Source organism: Fusarium mangiferae (genome assembly GCF_900044065.1).
Source record: "Fusarium mangiferae strain MRC7560 genome assembly, contig: FMAN_scaffold001, whole genome shotgun sequence".
NCBI lineage: Eukaryota > Fungi > Ascomycota > Sordariomycetes > Hypocreales > Nectriaceae > Fusarium > Fusarium mangiferae.
The window spans coordinates 573160-589902 of NW_024573921.1; the positions used below are offsets into that span (position 1 = coordinate 573160).

The following is a 16743-nucleotide window of genomic DNA, read 5'->3' on the forward strand; positions in this document are numbered from 1 at the left end:
ATTATCCGCTGCAATGCCTCTCAACTTCAACCTGGCAACCACTCTCGCTGGTCGAGCTCCGGCCCTGCTCCGTCATGGACGCAGGGTCCCGCGAGCTTTGCCCTCTCGCTCATTCTCCTCCGTGAGCCCTCTCTCAGCATCCGCATCATGCCGAGTCTCAATCGCATCTGCCCGCCCCGCCAACTCGAAGCGCCTGGGCACCCTCAAGGTTATGCGCGCCTACAGCTCCGCCGCTGTTCAGGATGCACCCAACCCCAAGGCCTACCTCGACAGTGGAGTCATCAAGCCTCACCAGACCGTTGATGTCAAGAAGGTTCTTGTCATTGGAAGTGGTGGTCTTGCCATTGGACAGGCCGGAGAGTTCGACTACTCAGGTTAGTATACCCAATACCCAATACGCAGTGACGCACATCTCACCGATGAACTTGCGATTCACCACCAAAACTCATTTTTGAGCATTCAAAATTAACACACTCGAAATATAGGTGCTCAGGCTCTCAAGGCCCTCAAGGAAGCCGGCGTTGCTTCTGTCCTCATCAACCCCAATATCGCTACCATCCAGACCAACCACAGTCTGGCTGACGAGGTCTACTACCTCCCCGTTACCCCCGAGTATGTCTCCTATGTCATCGAGAAGGAGAAGCCCGATGGCATCTTCCTGTCCTTCGGTGGCCAGACTGCCCTCAACCTTGGTGTTGAGATGCAGCGACTCGGCCTCTTTGAAAAGTATGGCGTCAAGGTCCTCGGCACCAGTGTCCGAACTCTGGAACTGAGCGAGGATCGTGACCTCTTCGCCAGGGCTCTGGATGAGATTAACATCCCCATTGCCAAGTCGATTGCTGTCGGCACTGTCGAGGAGGCTCTCGAGGCCGCCGAGACCGTCGGATACCCCATTATTGTCCGTGCCGCCTATGCTCTAGGTGGTCTGGGTTCCGGTTTCGCCAACAACGAGGAGGAGCTCCGCAACATGGCCGCTCGATCTCTTACCCTCTCTCCCCAGATCCTCGTCGAGAAGTCGCTCAAGGGCTGGAAGGAGGTCGAATACGAGGTCGTTCGTGACGCCAACAACAACTGTATCACTGTGTGCAACATGGAGAACTTCGATCCTCTTGGCATCCACACTGGTGACTCCATTGTAGTTGCGCCTAGTCAGACCCTGAGCGACGAGGAGTATCACATGCTTCGAAGCGCCGCCATCAAGATCGTCCGGCATCTTGGTGTTGTTGGCGAGTGTAACGTCCAGTACGCTCTCCAGCCTGATGGTCTCGACTACCGTGTCATTGAGGTCAACGCCCGTCTTTCCCGATCCTCTGCCCTGGCCTCCAAGGCTACCGGATATCCTCTTGCGTACACTGCTGCAAAGATCGGTCTCGGACACACCCTTCCCGAGCTCCCCAACGCCGTCACCAAGACCACCACTGCCAACTTCGAGCCTTCCCTCGACTACATCGTCACCAAGATTCCCCGATGGGATCTTTCCAAATTCCAGCACGTCAAGCGCGACATCGGCAGTGCTATGAAGTCTGTTGGTGAGGTCATGGCTATCGGCCGAACCTTTGAGGAGTCTTTCCAGAAGGCCATTCGTCAGGTTGACCCCCGATTTGTGGGCTTCCAAGGTGATAAGTTCGATGATCTCGACTTTGAGCTCCAGAACCCTACCGACCGCCGATGGCTCGCTGTTGGACAAGCCATGCTTCACGAGAATTACTCTGTTGACAAGGTCCACGAGCTGACCAAGATTGACAAGTGGTTCCTCCACAAGCTGCAGAACATCGTCGACTGTACCCGTGAGCTTGAGCAGGCTGGTGGTCTACAGAGCCTGAAGAAAGATCAGGTCCTCAAGGCCAAGAAGATGGGCTTCTCTGACCGACAGATCGCCATGGCCGTCAAGAGCACTGAGGATGAGGTCCGAGCCTACCGTCTCAGCTTCGGCATCCGACCCTGGGTCAAGAAGATCGACACCCTGGCCGCCGAGTTCCCCGCCAACACCAACTACCTCTACACCACCTACAACGGCTCTACTCACGATGTCACTTTCGAGGACAACGGTACTATTGTCCTTGGTAGCGGTGTTTACCGAATTGGTAGCTCTGTCGAATTCGATTGGTGTGCTGTTAGCGCCACTCAAGCTCTCCAGCAGATGGGTGAGAAGACCATCATGATCAACGTAAGTTTATATTCTCCATTCCGTCCCAATCAAGCGTTCCTTCCTTATGCGGTGTCGCCGTGATCGCGGCCCCACTTCGCCGAAAACGGCCCCACTTCGCACCGGACCTCACAATTTTTATAATCATTTCAAAAGGTTTAGACTAATATTTGACGATAGTATAACCCAGAGACGATGAGCACAGACTTCGACTCCGCTGATAAGCTGTATTTCGAAGAGTTGAGCTACGAGCGTGTCATGGATATCTACGAGCTTGAGAATTCGAAGGGTGTCGTTGTGTCCGTTGGTGGCCAGCTTCCCCAGAACATTGCCCTCAAGCTCCAGGAGACTGGTGGAGCTAATGTCCTTGGAACTGATCCCAGGGATATTGACAAGGCCGAGGATCGTCAGAAGTTCTCTGAGATCCTTGACAGCATCGGTGTCGACCAGCCTGCCTGGAAAGAGCTTACTTCCGTCAAGGCTGCTGAGGAGTTCGCCGATGAGGTTGGCTACCCCGTCCTTGTCCGTCCTAGTTACGTCCTGTCCGGCGCTGCCATGACTGTGATCTCAAGTCAGGAAGATCTCAAGGACAAGCTGGAGGCTGCCAGCAATGTCTCCCCTGACCACCCCGTTGTCATCACCAAGTTCATTGAGGGGGCCCAGGAGATCGATGTTGACGGTGTCTCTGCCAACGGCGAGCTCATCATTCATGCTGTTTCCGAGCACGTTGAGCAAGCCGGAGTTCACTCCGGTGACGCCACTCTGGTTCTCCCCCCTGCCAATCTCGATAGCAACACCATGGAGCGTGTCAAGGAGATTGCTGTCAAGGTCGCCGCAGCTTGGAAGATCAGCGGCCCCTTCAACATGCAAATCATCAAGGCCGAGAACCCTGAGGGTGGCGAGCCCCTTCTCAAGGTCATTGAGTGCAACCTTCGTGCCTCTCGATCTTTCCCCTTTGTCAGCAAGGTCCTCGGAACCAACTTCATCGATATTGCTACCAAGGCCCTCGTCGGCAAGCAGGTTCCTGCCAAGTCTGACCCTATGGCTGAGAAGCGCGACTATGTTGCTACCAAGGTGCCTCAGTTCTCCTGGACCCGTCTCGCTGGTGCCGACCCTTTCCTCGGTGTTGAGATGGCTTCCACCGGTGAGATTGCTTGCTTCGGTAAGGATCTCGTTGAGGCCTACTGGACCTCTCTCCAGTCCACCATGAACTTCCGCATGCCCGAGCCTGGTGAGGGTCTCCTCTTCGGCGGAAATGTCTCCAAGCCATGGCTCACCCAGGTCGTCGACTACGTTGCCCCTCTTGGCTACAAGCTGTATGCCGCTAGCCCCGAGGTCAAGGAGTTCATCGAGAACAAGTCCAAGACCAAGGTCGAGGTCGAGGTTATTGAATTCCCCAAGGAGGACAAGCGTGCCCTCCGTGAGGTCTTCAAGAAGTACGACATCCGCGGATGCTTCAACCTGGCCCAGGCCCGAGGCAAGACCACGCTGGACGTCGACTATGTCATGCGCCGAAATGCCGTCGATTTCGGCGTCCCCCTGTTCATGGAGCCTCAAACCGCTATCCTCTTTGCTCAGTGCATGAGCGAGAAGCTGCCCCGCCCTGAAGGCATCCCCGCTGAAGTCCGCCGATGGTCCGACTTCATCGGTGGAAAGCCCCTGTAAATTATAACTGGCGTTTTTGTGATTGGAAAAGGGGTGGATTTGGGAGTTATTCGAATGTGTGTGTGTGTGTGTCCGCGTGATAAACCTTTATGATAATATTAGTAGTCAATTCTACAAATATGACAAGTTTATGATATCCTTTACTTACTATAGGTTATGATGATAATGTGAAGTCCTTCCAAATTATACATGTCTATCTTCTGACTGTGGTATGCGTGAAGTTTTTAGACACAACAGTGAAATCATCATAACTTGAACATGTCTTAACCATGATAATAATTTTCCCAAGTTATAATACCCTTGGCTGGAATCAATTTAACACCATGATCATCATGATTTGGATAAATTACGTTGGATATGAAGATTGGGAACGATTTATCCAAGAAAAGTTCGCCCGAAAAGGGGCTCTTAGCCTGACTGTGATCACAACTTCGCTCTTTGTACTCTTGAAGCGCCCATCACTCAGTCATATCACCAAAGCACATGTAAACATGCACAATTCTTTTGATTCAAGTTGAGGAAGCCGCCCAAATGAAAGCATTGCCTATATGCTCCGATACCTGTCCTTAACGCCGCCTCAGCTATACATGCAATATCATCTTCCACGTGAAGGAAGTTAAGAAAATATCTAGCAAGAAAACCGAATCCAGCCTCACCACTTTTTGGGTTCCGCGTCTCATCTAAATCTCTATCTGACCTCCCCTACTTTCTTCCCTTGTACCCAATACCTCTTTATTGACTAGGGCGGCGGTGGATTGGCGGACTTGGTCCAGCGCTCGTTTAGCCTGAAGGCAGCAAATCGCTTAGCAAGGGGTTCTCCCGAGTCGCGAATGGAATTTTGAAAGGAAGAGGATGAGGAGGAAGAGGGCGAGGGGGCACCGTCCTCCTCCCGCTGACGCTTGGGGATTCTCTCACCAGTCGATTGAAGGATGGCCTGGAGGGTCTGCCAACCCTCGGTAGAACGGAGCTGGAATGTGTCGGCAAGATCGTGCTGGCTCGCTACACGGCAGAGCAGGGCTTCTTCGTCCTATGAAGCCTGTCAGTGGCTTTCTTCATACACGTCAAAAACAAGCGCACCTTGGAGAGGACGCCCATCTGCTGAATGAAGCAGAGAAGGTGAAAGTTAGAGACCTCCTGGCCTGTGGGCTTTTGGCTAGGCGACAACTTGACAAACTTGGACAGAGCGGAATGCTCTTGGCTCTCTCCGACGTATTCTCTGTTCTCGATAGGGAAGCCTTGCTGAGTGAACATAGGCTTAGGGTCCGCGGGGAAACCGTGGGTCAGTGTGACAAACAGATACTCGACGGGGAACGATGGTTTGGCGTTCTCCTGGACGTTGGCGCCGTATTCATTGACCCTGCGGTAGAAAACTTCAGGGATATATCTTGTGCGACTGACAGATCCGTCGTCTTCCTCCTCATCGCGTACAAGCATGACGTTGGGATCAGCTGACGGCTCAACAATGTCAGCACGAACCATTTCCACAGACTCGTTGGACATCTGGTAGGAGGAGATGGAAATCTCGCCCTGCTCATTACCGGTGATGATACATGTGACAAAATTTGAACCAAAGCTGCCGGTGTCACTCCACTTGGAGGGTTTGGGGTACTGAGCTTGCAACCTTGAAGAGAAGCAGATCTCCAAGGAGGACAAGAAGTAGGAGTCGGCGTGACGTTTGCAAACCACTGTGCCATCGCCGTTGCCAGCATCCAGCAGGTCAGTCCAGATTACTCCCACGGGCTCTAGACCGCACTGCTTGGCGACCCTGTCTACCTCCTTTTGCGACTCCCAGACGTTCATTGTGATACCATCGAGCTCATCAACCTGAGGAGGTTCATAGATGGCTTCCACGATAGCCTTGACACCAAGCGGGACTTCAGTGTACTCGGTGTATTTTCCGTAGAGATAACCTAGGCGTTGCGACCCGGTCTTTCGCCAGGTGTCAATAAAGGTGTCGATAATAGCAGGCGAGGAGAACTCGACATGATCGACCATTCGGAATTGTTGAGGCTGGAGAGTAATGGCACTGGGCTGGCACTTGGTACAGATACCCTCAGGCCAAGGGGGGTGACCAGAAGGGCACTCATGCCTGACTCGATGGTAGGGCTCAACCAGGGGAGGAATGTATGAAGCGCCAAGCTCGGGCTTGTTGGTCGCAGCATTGATCTTTCGTAGGTACGAGTGGAAGGACAGGTATTTGATCTTTTTCTCCGCGAGATATCCGGGGTTGAAAGGATCGAGGGGTTGGCAGTAGTCACACATGCCCTTGGGACCATGGCGACACATGCGATCGATACCTCGGGGGATCTTGCCATCCTGTCGGTCTAATCGGTCGTCCAAGGCGGATTGGCGGATTACTTCCCACGGCCTGGCGATTCTTTCGGGTTTGGGGTTGATGGGGAGGTCTTCGGTCGGTAGGACGGGTTTCCCGTTAAGCCTGGCAGATGTGTTAGAGATTTCGGGCGCGTCACCGTTGGCAGCGTCGGCATGTTGGTAGGTGAGAAAGATGAGATCGCCGTGCCTATGAGGTTAGTTTGGCTGATTCGTGGGAGGTCCTGAGGGCGACTAACTTGAGGCCAATCTGACCAACTTTGAAGTTGATGATGTCCCCTAGGCGCTTTGAGTCTCCTCCGTTCGGGGCGTTCGATAGAGCTATGGTTTTGGGATCAACGGTCTTGGGTAGTTGATCGAGCAGCTGGAAGGGCTAGAGTCAGCACAGACAGCTCGGTGAGGGCTCCGAGACAACAGACCAGCTTTCCCAGATCCCCAAATGTAGTTGTGGGCTCGACATTCAGACGGGCCATGCCGTCGGGGCCGCGGAGTCGCAGCAACATGGTGAAAGATATCTAGAGGGCTGTCGCTATGATGGTTTGTGGTGGGGTCTTTGGTGTTCTCTTTGGTGCCTTTTGAAGGTTGGATATTCTCGGTTTGCAGAGAAGGAGAGGATCTACAGAAAGAGAACAGCTGGGAGATGAGTGGGAACGAAAAAGAAGAGTCTAGAAGTTGGAGTTGAAACGCAATGAATCAACAGCATGAAGAAAGTGAAGTTGAGCGGTGGTAGGTAAGGTAGCTCTAGACTCGGTACGTATCTTACCTAAGGTGGCTCACGGGAAACCATGTACCTCTGCTACCTTAACTCGAGCACAGCGTCATCTGGCGGTGCCTGCGATTGCTTATCTAATGCTCGAGTGACGTCGCACGGCAGTCAAATCCAGGGCCCATCCCGTCCGCCTGGCAGCATATGTATGTATATGCACCAGCCACAATTCTGGGAGCCACTTGATAGAAGCCGAAGCGTAATCTGGCCTAAAGTTGGATCTGCGCCACACCACCACCAATTGAACAGTTCCCTCATACCTTGCCTCAGTACCTTAGTAGTATTGCATTCGTGTCTGTACGTGGGACTCGACTCATACAAACCAAAAACCCAAGTCACGGCCGGCTCGACTCCTTTCTCTACATTCGTTTTCTTTTTAATTACAGTACGGACGATCTCGTATTTTGCCTTTGCAGCTTTCACCGTTCATCATGTTCAACATTGACTGGAAGGGCCTTGCCCTCCCCTTTGCCTATGTTCTCGTCCTCGGCAGCGCACTCATGACATTCTCGACAATCTACCGAAAAAGAAAAGCTGGTAACTATGCCACAGAAACAGTTCTCAACCCAAGACATATGCTAACATGCCAAAGCCGAGAGCGCCAACTTGGCTCCGTGGTTCGGCCCTCACCTCCAGCGCAACGTCTACCTGTCCCTGCTACACCTCGAGGACGGCTCCGAAAAGGGCCCCAAGATCCCCGAAAGCGTCCTACGAGCTGCCCTTTTGCGTCGCGCCGTCGAAGATATCCGTCGCCTGATCCAGATCAAGTCTGCGAAGCAAGCATGCGGTTCTCTGCTGCAACGAGGCAGTGTGGGTGATGATCTGTGGCAGCGATTCCAGCGCGCCGAGAAGGAGATGGAGGAGGAGCTCAGAGATGTCGTCACAGAGGTATGACAGCCGGCGTAGTGCGACTGCAAGAGACGAAGACATGATTGACAATTATAGGCCAACGCTCTCGCGCCAAACTGGGGACAGTCCATCTTCCAATCCGCCCACGAAATGACGGCCAATGCTACCATGCGCAGCTCGATCGAAGAGATCCTCGCCCAAGCCGAGTCAGAGAAGCAGTGGTGGGAGAAGCGCCGAGGCCAGATCCAGTCAGAGTTCATGAAGGAGCTCGACGGCTCTGAGCAGAGCTCTTCTGCCAAGACTGCTAGCGAGGAGGATGCTGTCATGGTCGACACGCCTTCAAAGAAGAAGGGCAAGAAATAAACAGTTCAGGATGTCTTGAGTGGGTTGCAAGAATACGGGATTGGGGTGTCTTTATAGGTATATATACATGGTTCCGGACCTACCTCTTCAGATTTTTGGTTGTAGTATACCACATGTCACTTTGTTGCAAGGCGTACACTCTTGGTGTGCATGGGAAGAGGGGAGAGAAATACACACCGGCGGCGTTGAGGTTGACTTTTTTCTGGGTTTGAAAAAAATAGTAGCATGGGCTTCTTCTCTATTGATATTTATGTATAGGCTCTTTCACCTCGCCTTACTCCCTTGAAAATGCAGTGATGCACGCTGGCTAGTGGCCATGTCTAGCAATGCGACCGACCCAAGATGCAGTAACAAGAATGCAGAGAACATGCAGAAAGGACGCAGAAAGGATATGCAAAACTCCTGAACCTGTAAATCCAATAACCCCCCTTCCTCCTCCCAGAGATTGAAAGCAGACTGTCCTCCATTATTAATCACAATAACACCGTATGTCTCGGATTGCTTGACGCATCAGGAAAAGTGCTTTCGCCTCCAAAGATCCTCTTCAGCTGCAAGTCTCGCCTTTCGTGCCTCTGCTAGGATCTCCTCCTCCGTTTTGAGAAGGATGGGAGATTCACAACCCCGGAGACCGATAAACTTGCCCATCTTGCGCCGCTTCTCCTCGAGAGGCAGATCAGATCTCCAAGTGACTGGGCAGGGGTACTGATTTGTCCAAGGCGATGGCGTCCTCTGGTGGTAGAAATGTGCAAGAGACTCCAGCTGCTCATCGGTGAGGAGCCAAAAGTTGAGGACCGTGGTGGGAAAAGAAGGATGGACAGCGCCTGTGGTGAGCTGGACAAGAGGTGCAAGTGGGAGAGCCATCTGTTCCAGCTTTCGTTGAAGATTTGGGTTCTTTGCGAGTCTTCGCTGGCCGAGGGCCCTGTGATGCCGTGAAGGGATCTCTCCTCGCATCATTCTGGCGGTTGTTGTAAGTGGTGACGATGGTGAGTGGTAGTAGAAGAAGGAGAAGGAGAGGAAGAGGAAGAGGAAGAAGAAGAAGAAGAAGAAGAGAACAAGGCAAGAAGAGATTGAGTGTCTGGGGGAAAGATGTATCAACTATTTGTACTAGCAGTCAAGAGGTCAAGACAGCCCAATCTCTCATTCTCTGCAACATTCGCTTCTGATTAAGAATAAGAATATTTCTTGTTCTTGGCCTCTATGATCAACGATCACAAGATCTGAGGTGATGCGATGGTGGATTGGCTTTGGCGGGGTGGCTATCGACAAGCGAAGCGAACCAAGCGGCCTTCTCCGAAGAGTCCGGTGAGTGAGGAAGTGAGTAAGTGAGTAAGTAATTAAGTAAATGAATGAATGAATGAATGACAACACAAACTCTTGTTTGAGTTTCGTAGCCAATTCCTTGATCTGCGGGGAGGTCCGACTTTGGTTATTCAGAGGAACAGAGACGGACAGAAGAGCAGAGGGTGGGAGGGATATATATTAGACAAGAGGCTATGCAAGCTCTGTATGAGACTTGTCTAGTTGAAACAAGATCATGACCTCTCTTCCTTTCTGTCTGTCTCTTTGTCTGTCTGTCTGTCTTTCTTTCTTAATACTAAAGCAAGATATCTCCCCGCCCTTTGGGTCTTCGGGCCCTTGGGTCTGGGAACTAAGGCAAGACTAAGATCGCGAACAGCCAGTTGAAGGGTCTTTGTGACCGAAGCCGTTCGATTGGCCTTGTTTTCCTTTGGAACAGGGCCTTGCTTGCCTTGGGCAGTTGAACAGCTCAGCTCGACTTAGCAGCTAACAACGTTTCTAACTATCTATCTAACCCACACGCCCCCCGAGAGGACCCAGACGAGATGCTGTTCTGGGTAAAGGCTTCCTTGACTGCCTGAAATCGACAAGCTTAGGGCCTTGAACCGCTTTGAGCTCCAGGGTTTAACTCTGGGTTTGGCGTGGCCTGTGAGACATGGGAACAGTCTCCAACAAACAATAACTCGACCCGACTCGACTCGACTGCGTTAGACGCACGCAATTGGGTTGGCCCGAGGCGCTATGTCTATGGGAGCAAGATACACCAACAGCGGCTGCAGTGGAATGTGACTTGGAGCCATTAGTTGGTCATGACTCAAAAGCGAGACAATGAGATACATACATACATACATACATACATACATTCAGTATCTTTACCGCTACTCTTTTTGGTTTCTTTCTTTATTCCCTTCTCTTTCTATTTTGGTTCATTGTTTCATTGATTGATTGACTATAATGGCAATCCCTTGAGTGTAAGCCTGGGTACTAACGTAGTTAATGTAGGTACTAGCTATAGCCCTTCACCGTTATCGTTCATTCACATGATGCTTTGTTCTATGCAGTTCCCTCCGCTCCCGGCGTCTAATGATGCCTGTCTGAGTCTCTACCTGCATGTCTTGGATTTTGCTGCGTTGGCTGTAACCGTGACTTCACTCACCCTCCACTTTCACTCCCACACTCTCTCTCACTCTCACGTCTCGTACATACTCAACTCACTACTCACTCATAGTCTCACTCGCTCTTGGTTCCCAGCCACCTCGTGTCTTAGTTCTTTCAATGTCTTAGACTGACGACACCTTTTCTCTCCTCTTCTTTTTGCGGCCTATCACTAGGCCCCTCAATGGCCCATTGGGCTCGACCTCGGTTCCCATCTCAACCCCCCCTCCCCCAAAAACCTGTTTCCAGACTTGGTTAATCCCGTCTCATCCCCTCAAATACAAAGGACCATCCCCATTTGGCGGTTGCAGTCTTTAATCTTCTCGCCATGTCTCTCTTTCTCAAACTTTGTCGACCAATGCAATCGCAATTCTCCATACTCAGAGCCACTTCAGCTTGGCGATGTGGTCCGCTTTCTTCTTGCTTGCTTTGACGAACCCCAAAGCCCTCAGCTCAGCCAGCGCACGGTAAAACAATACCAGCGACTTGCGTTCATCTGTCTCCTCCTCGCCCACAAGTGCTGAGAATGCAGCCCAGAGATCTGCCACATTGATGAGGCTCCCAGTCTCTGTGTATAGACGGTATAGGAGCGCCGTGGCCGGCAGAGTGGCCGGCGATCCTCCACCGCCTGGCTTGCAGCATGAACATGACAAATAGTCGTGCGGCCTGGTGAGGCTCCGTTCTAGAACTGCCCGTGGCCGAGGCACGAACACGTCTCGCGACGGAGCTCGAGAATCGTATAACCAGCTCTCCGACAACAAAAGAGACCCCGGTCTGACAAACTGAACATGCCTGATTAATAGCCCGGTGATGTCGTCGACGGCCTGAGTAAGTTGCTTGTCCTCATCTGTGAGCGCGGCCGAGTCTTGACTCAATTGAACTCTTTGTGCAATCACAGTGGTGCGCATCACTTTGCTCTGTCCGCTGTACTTGCTCCGTAGTGTAATGCCCTGCTCTTCCGCCCTTGATTGTAGCTCTTCCAGATTGACAAGTTGCCTTGTCAGTGCATCTCGAAATTCAAGGTCCGTTAGCTTCGTTGCTGGACCGAGAAGCAAGCCACCGTCCCCGTCCTGCAAGATTGATACAACCTTGCGAAGCATGACCAGCAGCTCGCTGACGTCCATACGCCGTACCGACTCAATAGCTCTCGAGTCCTCAGTAATTGAAACGCCCTCACCCAAGGCTTCCGCATATGCTCTTGAGAACTCAATGTCTTGCGATTCTGTTTCTCCGAGAACAAGAAGTGACCGCAAGAAATCCTCAACAGACTCTTGACGACGGGCCAGACTATCTTGAACTCGCGTAACGAGAAACTCGTCGTTCTCAAGCAAATCTTTGGCGTATTGCACATTATTCAAGATGCCAGATTCTACTGCCCCCTCGACATTTTCCCTGAAAGAATCAGTATGCCGAATGGCCTCGATATGCTCAGTTTGCAACAATGCGGTATGCTCGAGAACGCTGAGTGGATTTGCATAGAAATGACACATATAAGCGTACTATTATTTGTTAGCTGACATGAGACTTGTTTATATTATCTGTTCAAAGCTCGCCTTCAGTGACATAGTAAATGTCTGAATGCCTGAGACCTGGTCGTGCTGACGATCAAGCAGGCTGCGGATGAGCGATGCCCCCAGCACTACAGGAGCATCAGATGTTGCTACCGCTGTTTTGAAGACTGTCTCGAGAATGGCCGAGGTTTGAATTACATCAAATTGCGCTCCATAAATTTGCTGGCAAGAAGCCTTGAGCAGTCTGGCTTGGAGAAGCTCGACTGATGTGGCGATACCAAAGAGGAGGGTAAATGGTATACGAGGGCGCCAAGAGCTTGTTGACGTGTTAGCAGCCGTGAATCAAGTGTCCGAGGCGTAGACGTACTTGAAGAGAATGATCAAATCCGATAATAAACTGCTGTCGAACCCTTCACTGTCTTGAAAGGCGACAAACACATGCTCCACACTTTGAGGCTTGATAAATGCATGCAGTGCTTCAAGATCATAATCGAGATACCTTCGTCCCTATAGAAAATAAGTGTTGTTCTATGAAGATGCAGATAACTCACCTCTCGACCGTCACTGACTTCAAGATCATCATCCTCATCAGTGGACGCTTTGGCAGTGACATCTCGAATGATCTTCTTCAACGTGGCTTTCAGCGTCGATGCCTCTGACGACCGCAGACCAACAAACTTGCTCGATGTTGTTTGCTGAAGTGTCTCCGATAATTGTTGAAAGAGAAGGTCTTGTGATGCAATGTTGGGTCCTGTGATGATGAATGCTGAAGGGATTCTATCCCCACTATCCAAATATTAGGGGTTGCAGGTATATCAGGAGTATGACTCTTACGATTCTGTCACCGCGTCTTTGGCAAACTGGCTGACTTCATTGAGAGTCTCGATGTTTGAAGTTTTGAGTATTCTCTGATTCATGTGAGTGATACATCGGGTGGATAAGCTTCGTTCACTCACCTCGATCCGTTCATCAATCTTAGCCCAGCTCTCCTGGAACAATCTCTCCCTTAATTTGACGAGTTCAGGTTTCTCAGCACCGTTGAGAAGAGGGACAAAAGCGGATGAACCTTCCAATGTTTCAGCAGAGTCCTGGCCTTGCTTGGATCTTCTTCTCCGCTTGGCTGGCTTCTGGCGTGTCCCATCGTCGTCAGGGTCAAATATATATGCGACCTGTTGACCAAGTTAGTGAAATGCATTGCACAAGTTTCATGATTAGATTTTTAGCTACCTGATGATCCTCTTGGCTATATGTGTCCTGATTGACTACTTCACGAGCCATGATCAACAGTTTTATGCTGCACAAGTTATTGAAGTCTTGGAGGATGAAGAGGCTCCTGAGCTTGGATCGAGGGTGAATGGTCAACGCGTTTTAGACAGTGAGCCAGCATGTTAGCACTGTAATACGCACTGTACCCCAACAACCAGCAAGATCGTATCCGTACGTGCCTTCCTAGAGGTACACAATCACACAGATTTCACAGATTTCACACGAAGCAAGCAAGATCCCTTAGTAGGTAGGTAGACAATGACTGATATATACGATCTGTACGGGTTCCTATACTATTCATCGCAAACAAATAAGACACTTTATATAGAATGCTTCTAATTCTTTGTCCCATTCATCATCTGTATGCTATTGCTCCCCAAATCCTCATTCTCATATGCCTCCTCTCGAAGGTCATCATCTCATTCTTTGAGCTTGCTTCGCCTCGTTTGCCACCCATCCCATATGCCGTCTCGACATCCATACCATGCTCGTCTCCTGTCCAAACTGGTTTATAGAAACCCACGTAAAGCGAGCCCCCTGACCCAGTATTGTTGATTTTGCCCTTTGTACAGTCCCTCCAAAAAAGATGTTTCTTGCCTCCGTCACTCCTGAGATCATTATGACTCCGGAGAGTCACGGCGCACCCCTGCCGCCAGATTTGGCAGATATTCATACAGACACCGAAAAGACGCAACGCGACGAAGTCACTTTTACCATAGTTGTGAAGAAAAGCATAAGAAAAAGTTGAAAATCGGAAAAAAGACCAGTGTTTGTGGACCATAACCGTGACGCCATGAAACAAATTGCTCTAAACCACCAGGAGCTAAACCATAACTTAGGCAGCAGCTTCAACAGGCTCGGGAGGAGCGACGGTCTTGTTCTTCGATTAGTCAAGCTCATGACGATAGGGGCTGTTTTTTCCAACTTACCTCGTCCTTCTTCTCTTCAGGCGCCGATGCTTGTGGTGTTTCCGCAATCTTCTCCTCCTCAGTCTCCTCGGGCTTCTCAGTCTTGGCTTCTTCAGTCTTTGTCGCCTCAGGTTTTGGCTCTTCAGTAGTCTCCTTGCCACTATCGTCCTTCTTGTCGTCTGCCTTGGCTTCCGATTTGCCATTGACGCCGTTGGTGGCATCGGGAGCAGGGGTGACATTTTCAGTAGCCAGTAGCTGAGTCCACTGGTCCAGAAGAACCTTGGAACGGTCCTTGAAATGGAAGTCGTCCTCACGGGGGATCGATTCCAATTTGAGGATAGCTTTGAGAACCTTGTTGATCTTGGTCGCACGAATGATGGACACCTCAAGATCCTTCAAATTCTCCAACATTGTGACGTATTCGGACATATGTTCCATCTCTGATTCCTGGGGTTGCTGATCTCTGGTGAGGAGACCTCGCTGAAGCTTATGACGGAGATACAACACTTCCTTCTGTAAAGTTGTCAGTAAATTGATCGGTCAATAAACAGATGCATTTATCTCACCTCCTTGTGGTGTCTTCGCTCCTCGGGTGTCATCTTGGCCTTCTTGGTGGTCTCAGCCTTCTTATCAGTCGACTTCTTAACCTTGACCTTGGCTTTGGCAGCAGATTCCTCCTTGGCCTTAGGAGTGCCATTGGCAGCCTTAGGCGTTGATGTATTGAGCTTAATCTTGGGTTTCTTAACGGATTCGGGCCGTTGTGGTGTCTGGCAGTTTTGTTAGCAAAATGAATCAGCAACGCCGTATTGGAAGAATTACACTGGCGTCATCCTCAGCCTTGCGCTTCTTGGACTTGGACTTCTCTGAAGCATCATCGGCGTCTTCCATTTCGACGTCTTCGTCAGCAGCTTTGGCCTTGCCCTTCTTGCTCTTCTTGGGAGTCGCAGCGGCTTGCTGCTTGGCAAGCAGTTCATCTTGGAATTGCTTGAGCACGTCCTTGTAGTGTTCGATAGAGTTGTGCTCGGCAGCGAGCGAGAATGCCTCTTTCAAATCCTTGCGCATTTTCTCGGTGATGGTCTCCCTGGCCTTTTCAGGAGTAAGTTCTGTAAGTCCAGTATTGGGTACCCAGCCACTGTAGTCAGGTTAGCGATGATCGGAAACGGTGATGAGCTACAACGTACAATTCGTTCGTGTGGAGATACATGACTGGGAAAGTTCTGTCGTTGACACGTTTGCCACCATCAGCATATGCCTCGGTATAGGAGCCATCAGGTCGCGCGGCGGCCACAGGGCGGCTATCGACCAGAGCTTGTGGCAGCATTGATTCATCGCAAATGATGGCAGGCCAAGCGGGAAAACCTTTGAGCTTGACCAAGAAGTGGTCTCCAGGCTTGGCGTCTAAATGCGTGAGACGCGCCTTGGAGGCCTTCTTGCTCAGGCTCTTGCGGCTGGCACCACCAGTCGACTTTCGTCTATTGTTCTTCGCTTTTGCTGAGGCAGACTCGGTGGCGGCGTTTTCGGTTGCTGTCTCACCATCGGCAGATGGAGCGGAGTTCTCGGCCTTGGTCTCCCCGGCAGCCGCGGCCTCAGTCGCGTCCTTCATTTCGGTATCTGCACCCTCTTCAGTGGGCTTTGAGTTCTCCTTCGGTGCTTCGGCCGCGTCTTTATCTTCGGCGGGTTTCTCTGAGTTTCCAGCTTGTTTGGTTTCTGTTGCGCGATGTGGTCAGCATGGATCTGACAGAGGGAAGGACGCGCCTGAGCGACAGAGCACACGAGGGATCAAAGCGCGATTTCTATGCCAATGCGACCGAGTGCGCAATGAATAGCAAACGCTCTGTAATCATAACTTACCCTCAGCGGTCTTTGTATCTTCCTTATTTGCCTCGCCATCGGCCTTTGCGGCTTCGTTCCCGCTCGTCGATGGCTCAGTAGGCTTCTCTGCGGCAGGAACTTCCTGCGCGCCGGGAGCAGTTGCCTCTACCTCAGGCTTCTCGTTAATCTGGTCGGCCATGGCAATAGCGGTGACAATGTTTTCGCTTGTCACAAATCACAGGAGCCAGAGGAAGAATTCCAGCTCGCAAAAGATAGGCGAACGCGTAGCGGATGCTGTATTGCGCGTGTCAATGGAGCGCAAGGTTCGTAGAGCGATGGTGATGATGTGTTGGCGATGATTTGCGCAATTGATGATGATGGGCGCCTCTTCGAGTTGTGCCGCGATGTTGGGGTTGACGAGGAAAAAACGCTGGTGCGAGTTGATGGGCTGGCCTGGGACTGGACTGGGCTTTGCAAGGGAAACAGAAGCACTTTCAAACGTCACCAGAGCATCGGTCACGTGATGGGCCCATCTGGCATTTGCGCTGCGGGCGGCGTCATCCCCAACCCCAGGCTCTCTCCCTCTCACACACGACATCAATGGCCCAGCGCGTAGTCGACGCTGATTCGACGCCCTGGTATACAAGACCGTCGGAGGGACGCGTCCGTAGTCTC

General features: G+C 51.3%; 6 protein-coding genes across 6 annotated transcripts; 2 read left to right on the forward strand and 4 right to left on the reverse strand.

The window, feature by feature from the left end:
* Window positions 1-13: 13 nt before the first annotated feature.
* On the forward strand, window positions 14-3811 carry FMAN_00708 (putative carbamoyl-phosphate synthase (glutamine-hydrolyzing) arginine-specific large chain; the record flags this gene model as incomplete). Its single annotated transcript, XM_041826553.1, has 3 exons — window positions 14-374; window positions 486-2167; window positions 2327-3811. The coding sequence occupies 3 exons, from the start codon at window positions 14-16 to the stop codon at window positions 3809-3811; spliced, it is 3528 nt and encodes a 1175-aa protein (XP_041676039.1).
* A 680-nt stretch (window positions 3812-4491) lies between these two features.
* On the reverse strand, window positions 4492-6645 carry FMAN_00709 (putative nuclear protein localization factor and ER translocation component NPL4; the record flags this gene model as incomplete). Its single annotated transcript, XM_041826564.1, has 5 exons — window positions 4492-4586; window positions 4727-4838; window positions 4889-6332; window positions 6382-6506; window positions 6562-6645. 5 exons carry the CDS (start codon window positions 6643-6645, stop codon window positions 4492-4494), a joined length of 1860 nt encoding a protein of 619 aa, XP_041676040.1.
* Window positions 6646-7339: 694 nt separating this feature from the next.
* FMAN_00710 (uncharacterized protein) lies at window positions 7340-8120 on the forward strand (the record flags this gene model as incomplete). The annotated part of the gene is made up of 3 exons (XM_041826575.1): window positions 7340-7445; window positions 7501-7796; window positions 7854-8120. 3 exons carry the CDS (start codon window positions 7340-7342, stop codon window positions 8118-8120), a joined length of 669 nt encoding a protein of 222 aa, XP_041676041.1.
* Window positions 8121-8630: 510 nt separating this feature from the next.
* Window positions 8631-9074, reverse strand: FMAN_00711 (uncharacterized protein; the record flags this gene model as incomplete). The annotated part of the gene is made up of 1 exon (XM_041826586.1): window positions 8631-9074. One exon carries the CDS (start codon window positions 9072-9074, stop codon window positions 8631-8633), a length of 444 nt encoding a protein of 147 aa, XP_041676042.1.
* A 1877-nt stretch (window positions 9075-10951) lies between these two features.
* Window positions 10952-13360, reverse strand: FMAN_00712 (uncharacterized protein; the record flags this gene model as incomplete). Its single annotated transcript, XM_041826597.1, has 7 exons — window positions 10952-12070; window positions 12125-12398; window positions 12450-12589; window positions 12634-12868; window positions 12917-12990; window positions 13039-13251; window positions 13310-13360. 7 exons carry the CDS (start codon window positions 13358-13360, stop codon window positions 10952-10954), a joined length of 2106 nt encoding a protein of 701 aa, XP_041676043.1.
* An 823-nt stretch (window positions 13361-14183) lies between these two features.
* Window positions 14184-16267, reverse strand: FMAN_00713 (uncharacterized protein; the record flags this gene model as incomplete). Its single annotated transcript, XM_041826608.1, has 6 exons — window positions 14184-14222; window positions 14278-14769; window positions 14823-15023; window positions 15076-15388; window positions 15438-15963; window positions 16108-16267. The coding sequence occupies 6 exons, from the start codon at window positions 16265-16267 to the stop codon at window positions 14184-14186; spliced, it is 1731 nt and encodes a 576-aa protein (XP_041676044.1).
* Window positions 16268-16743: the final 476 nt, after the last annotated feature.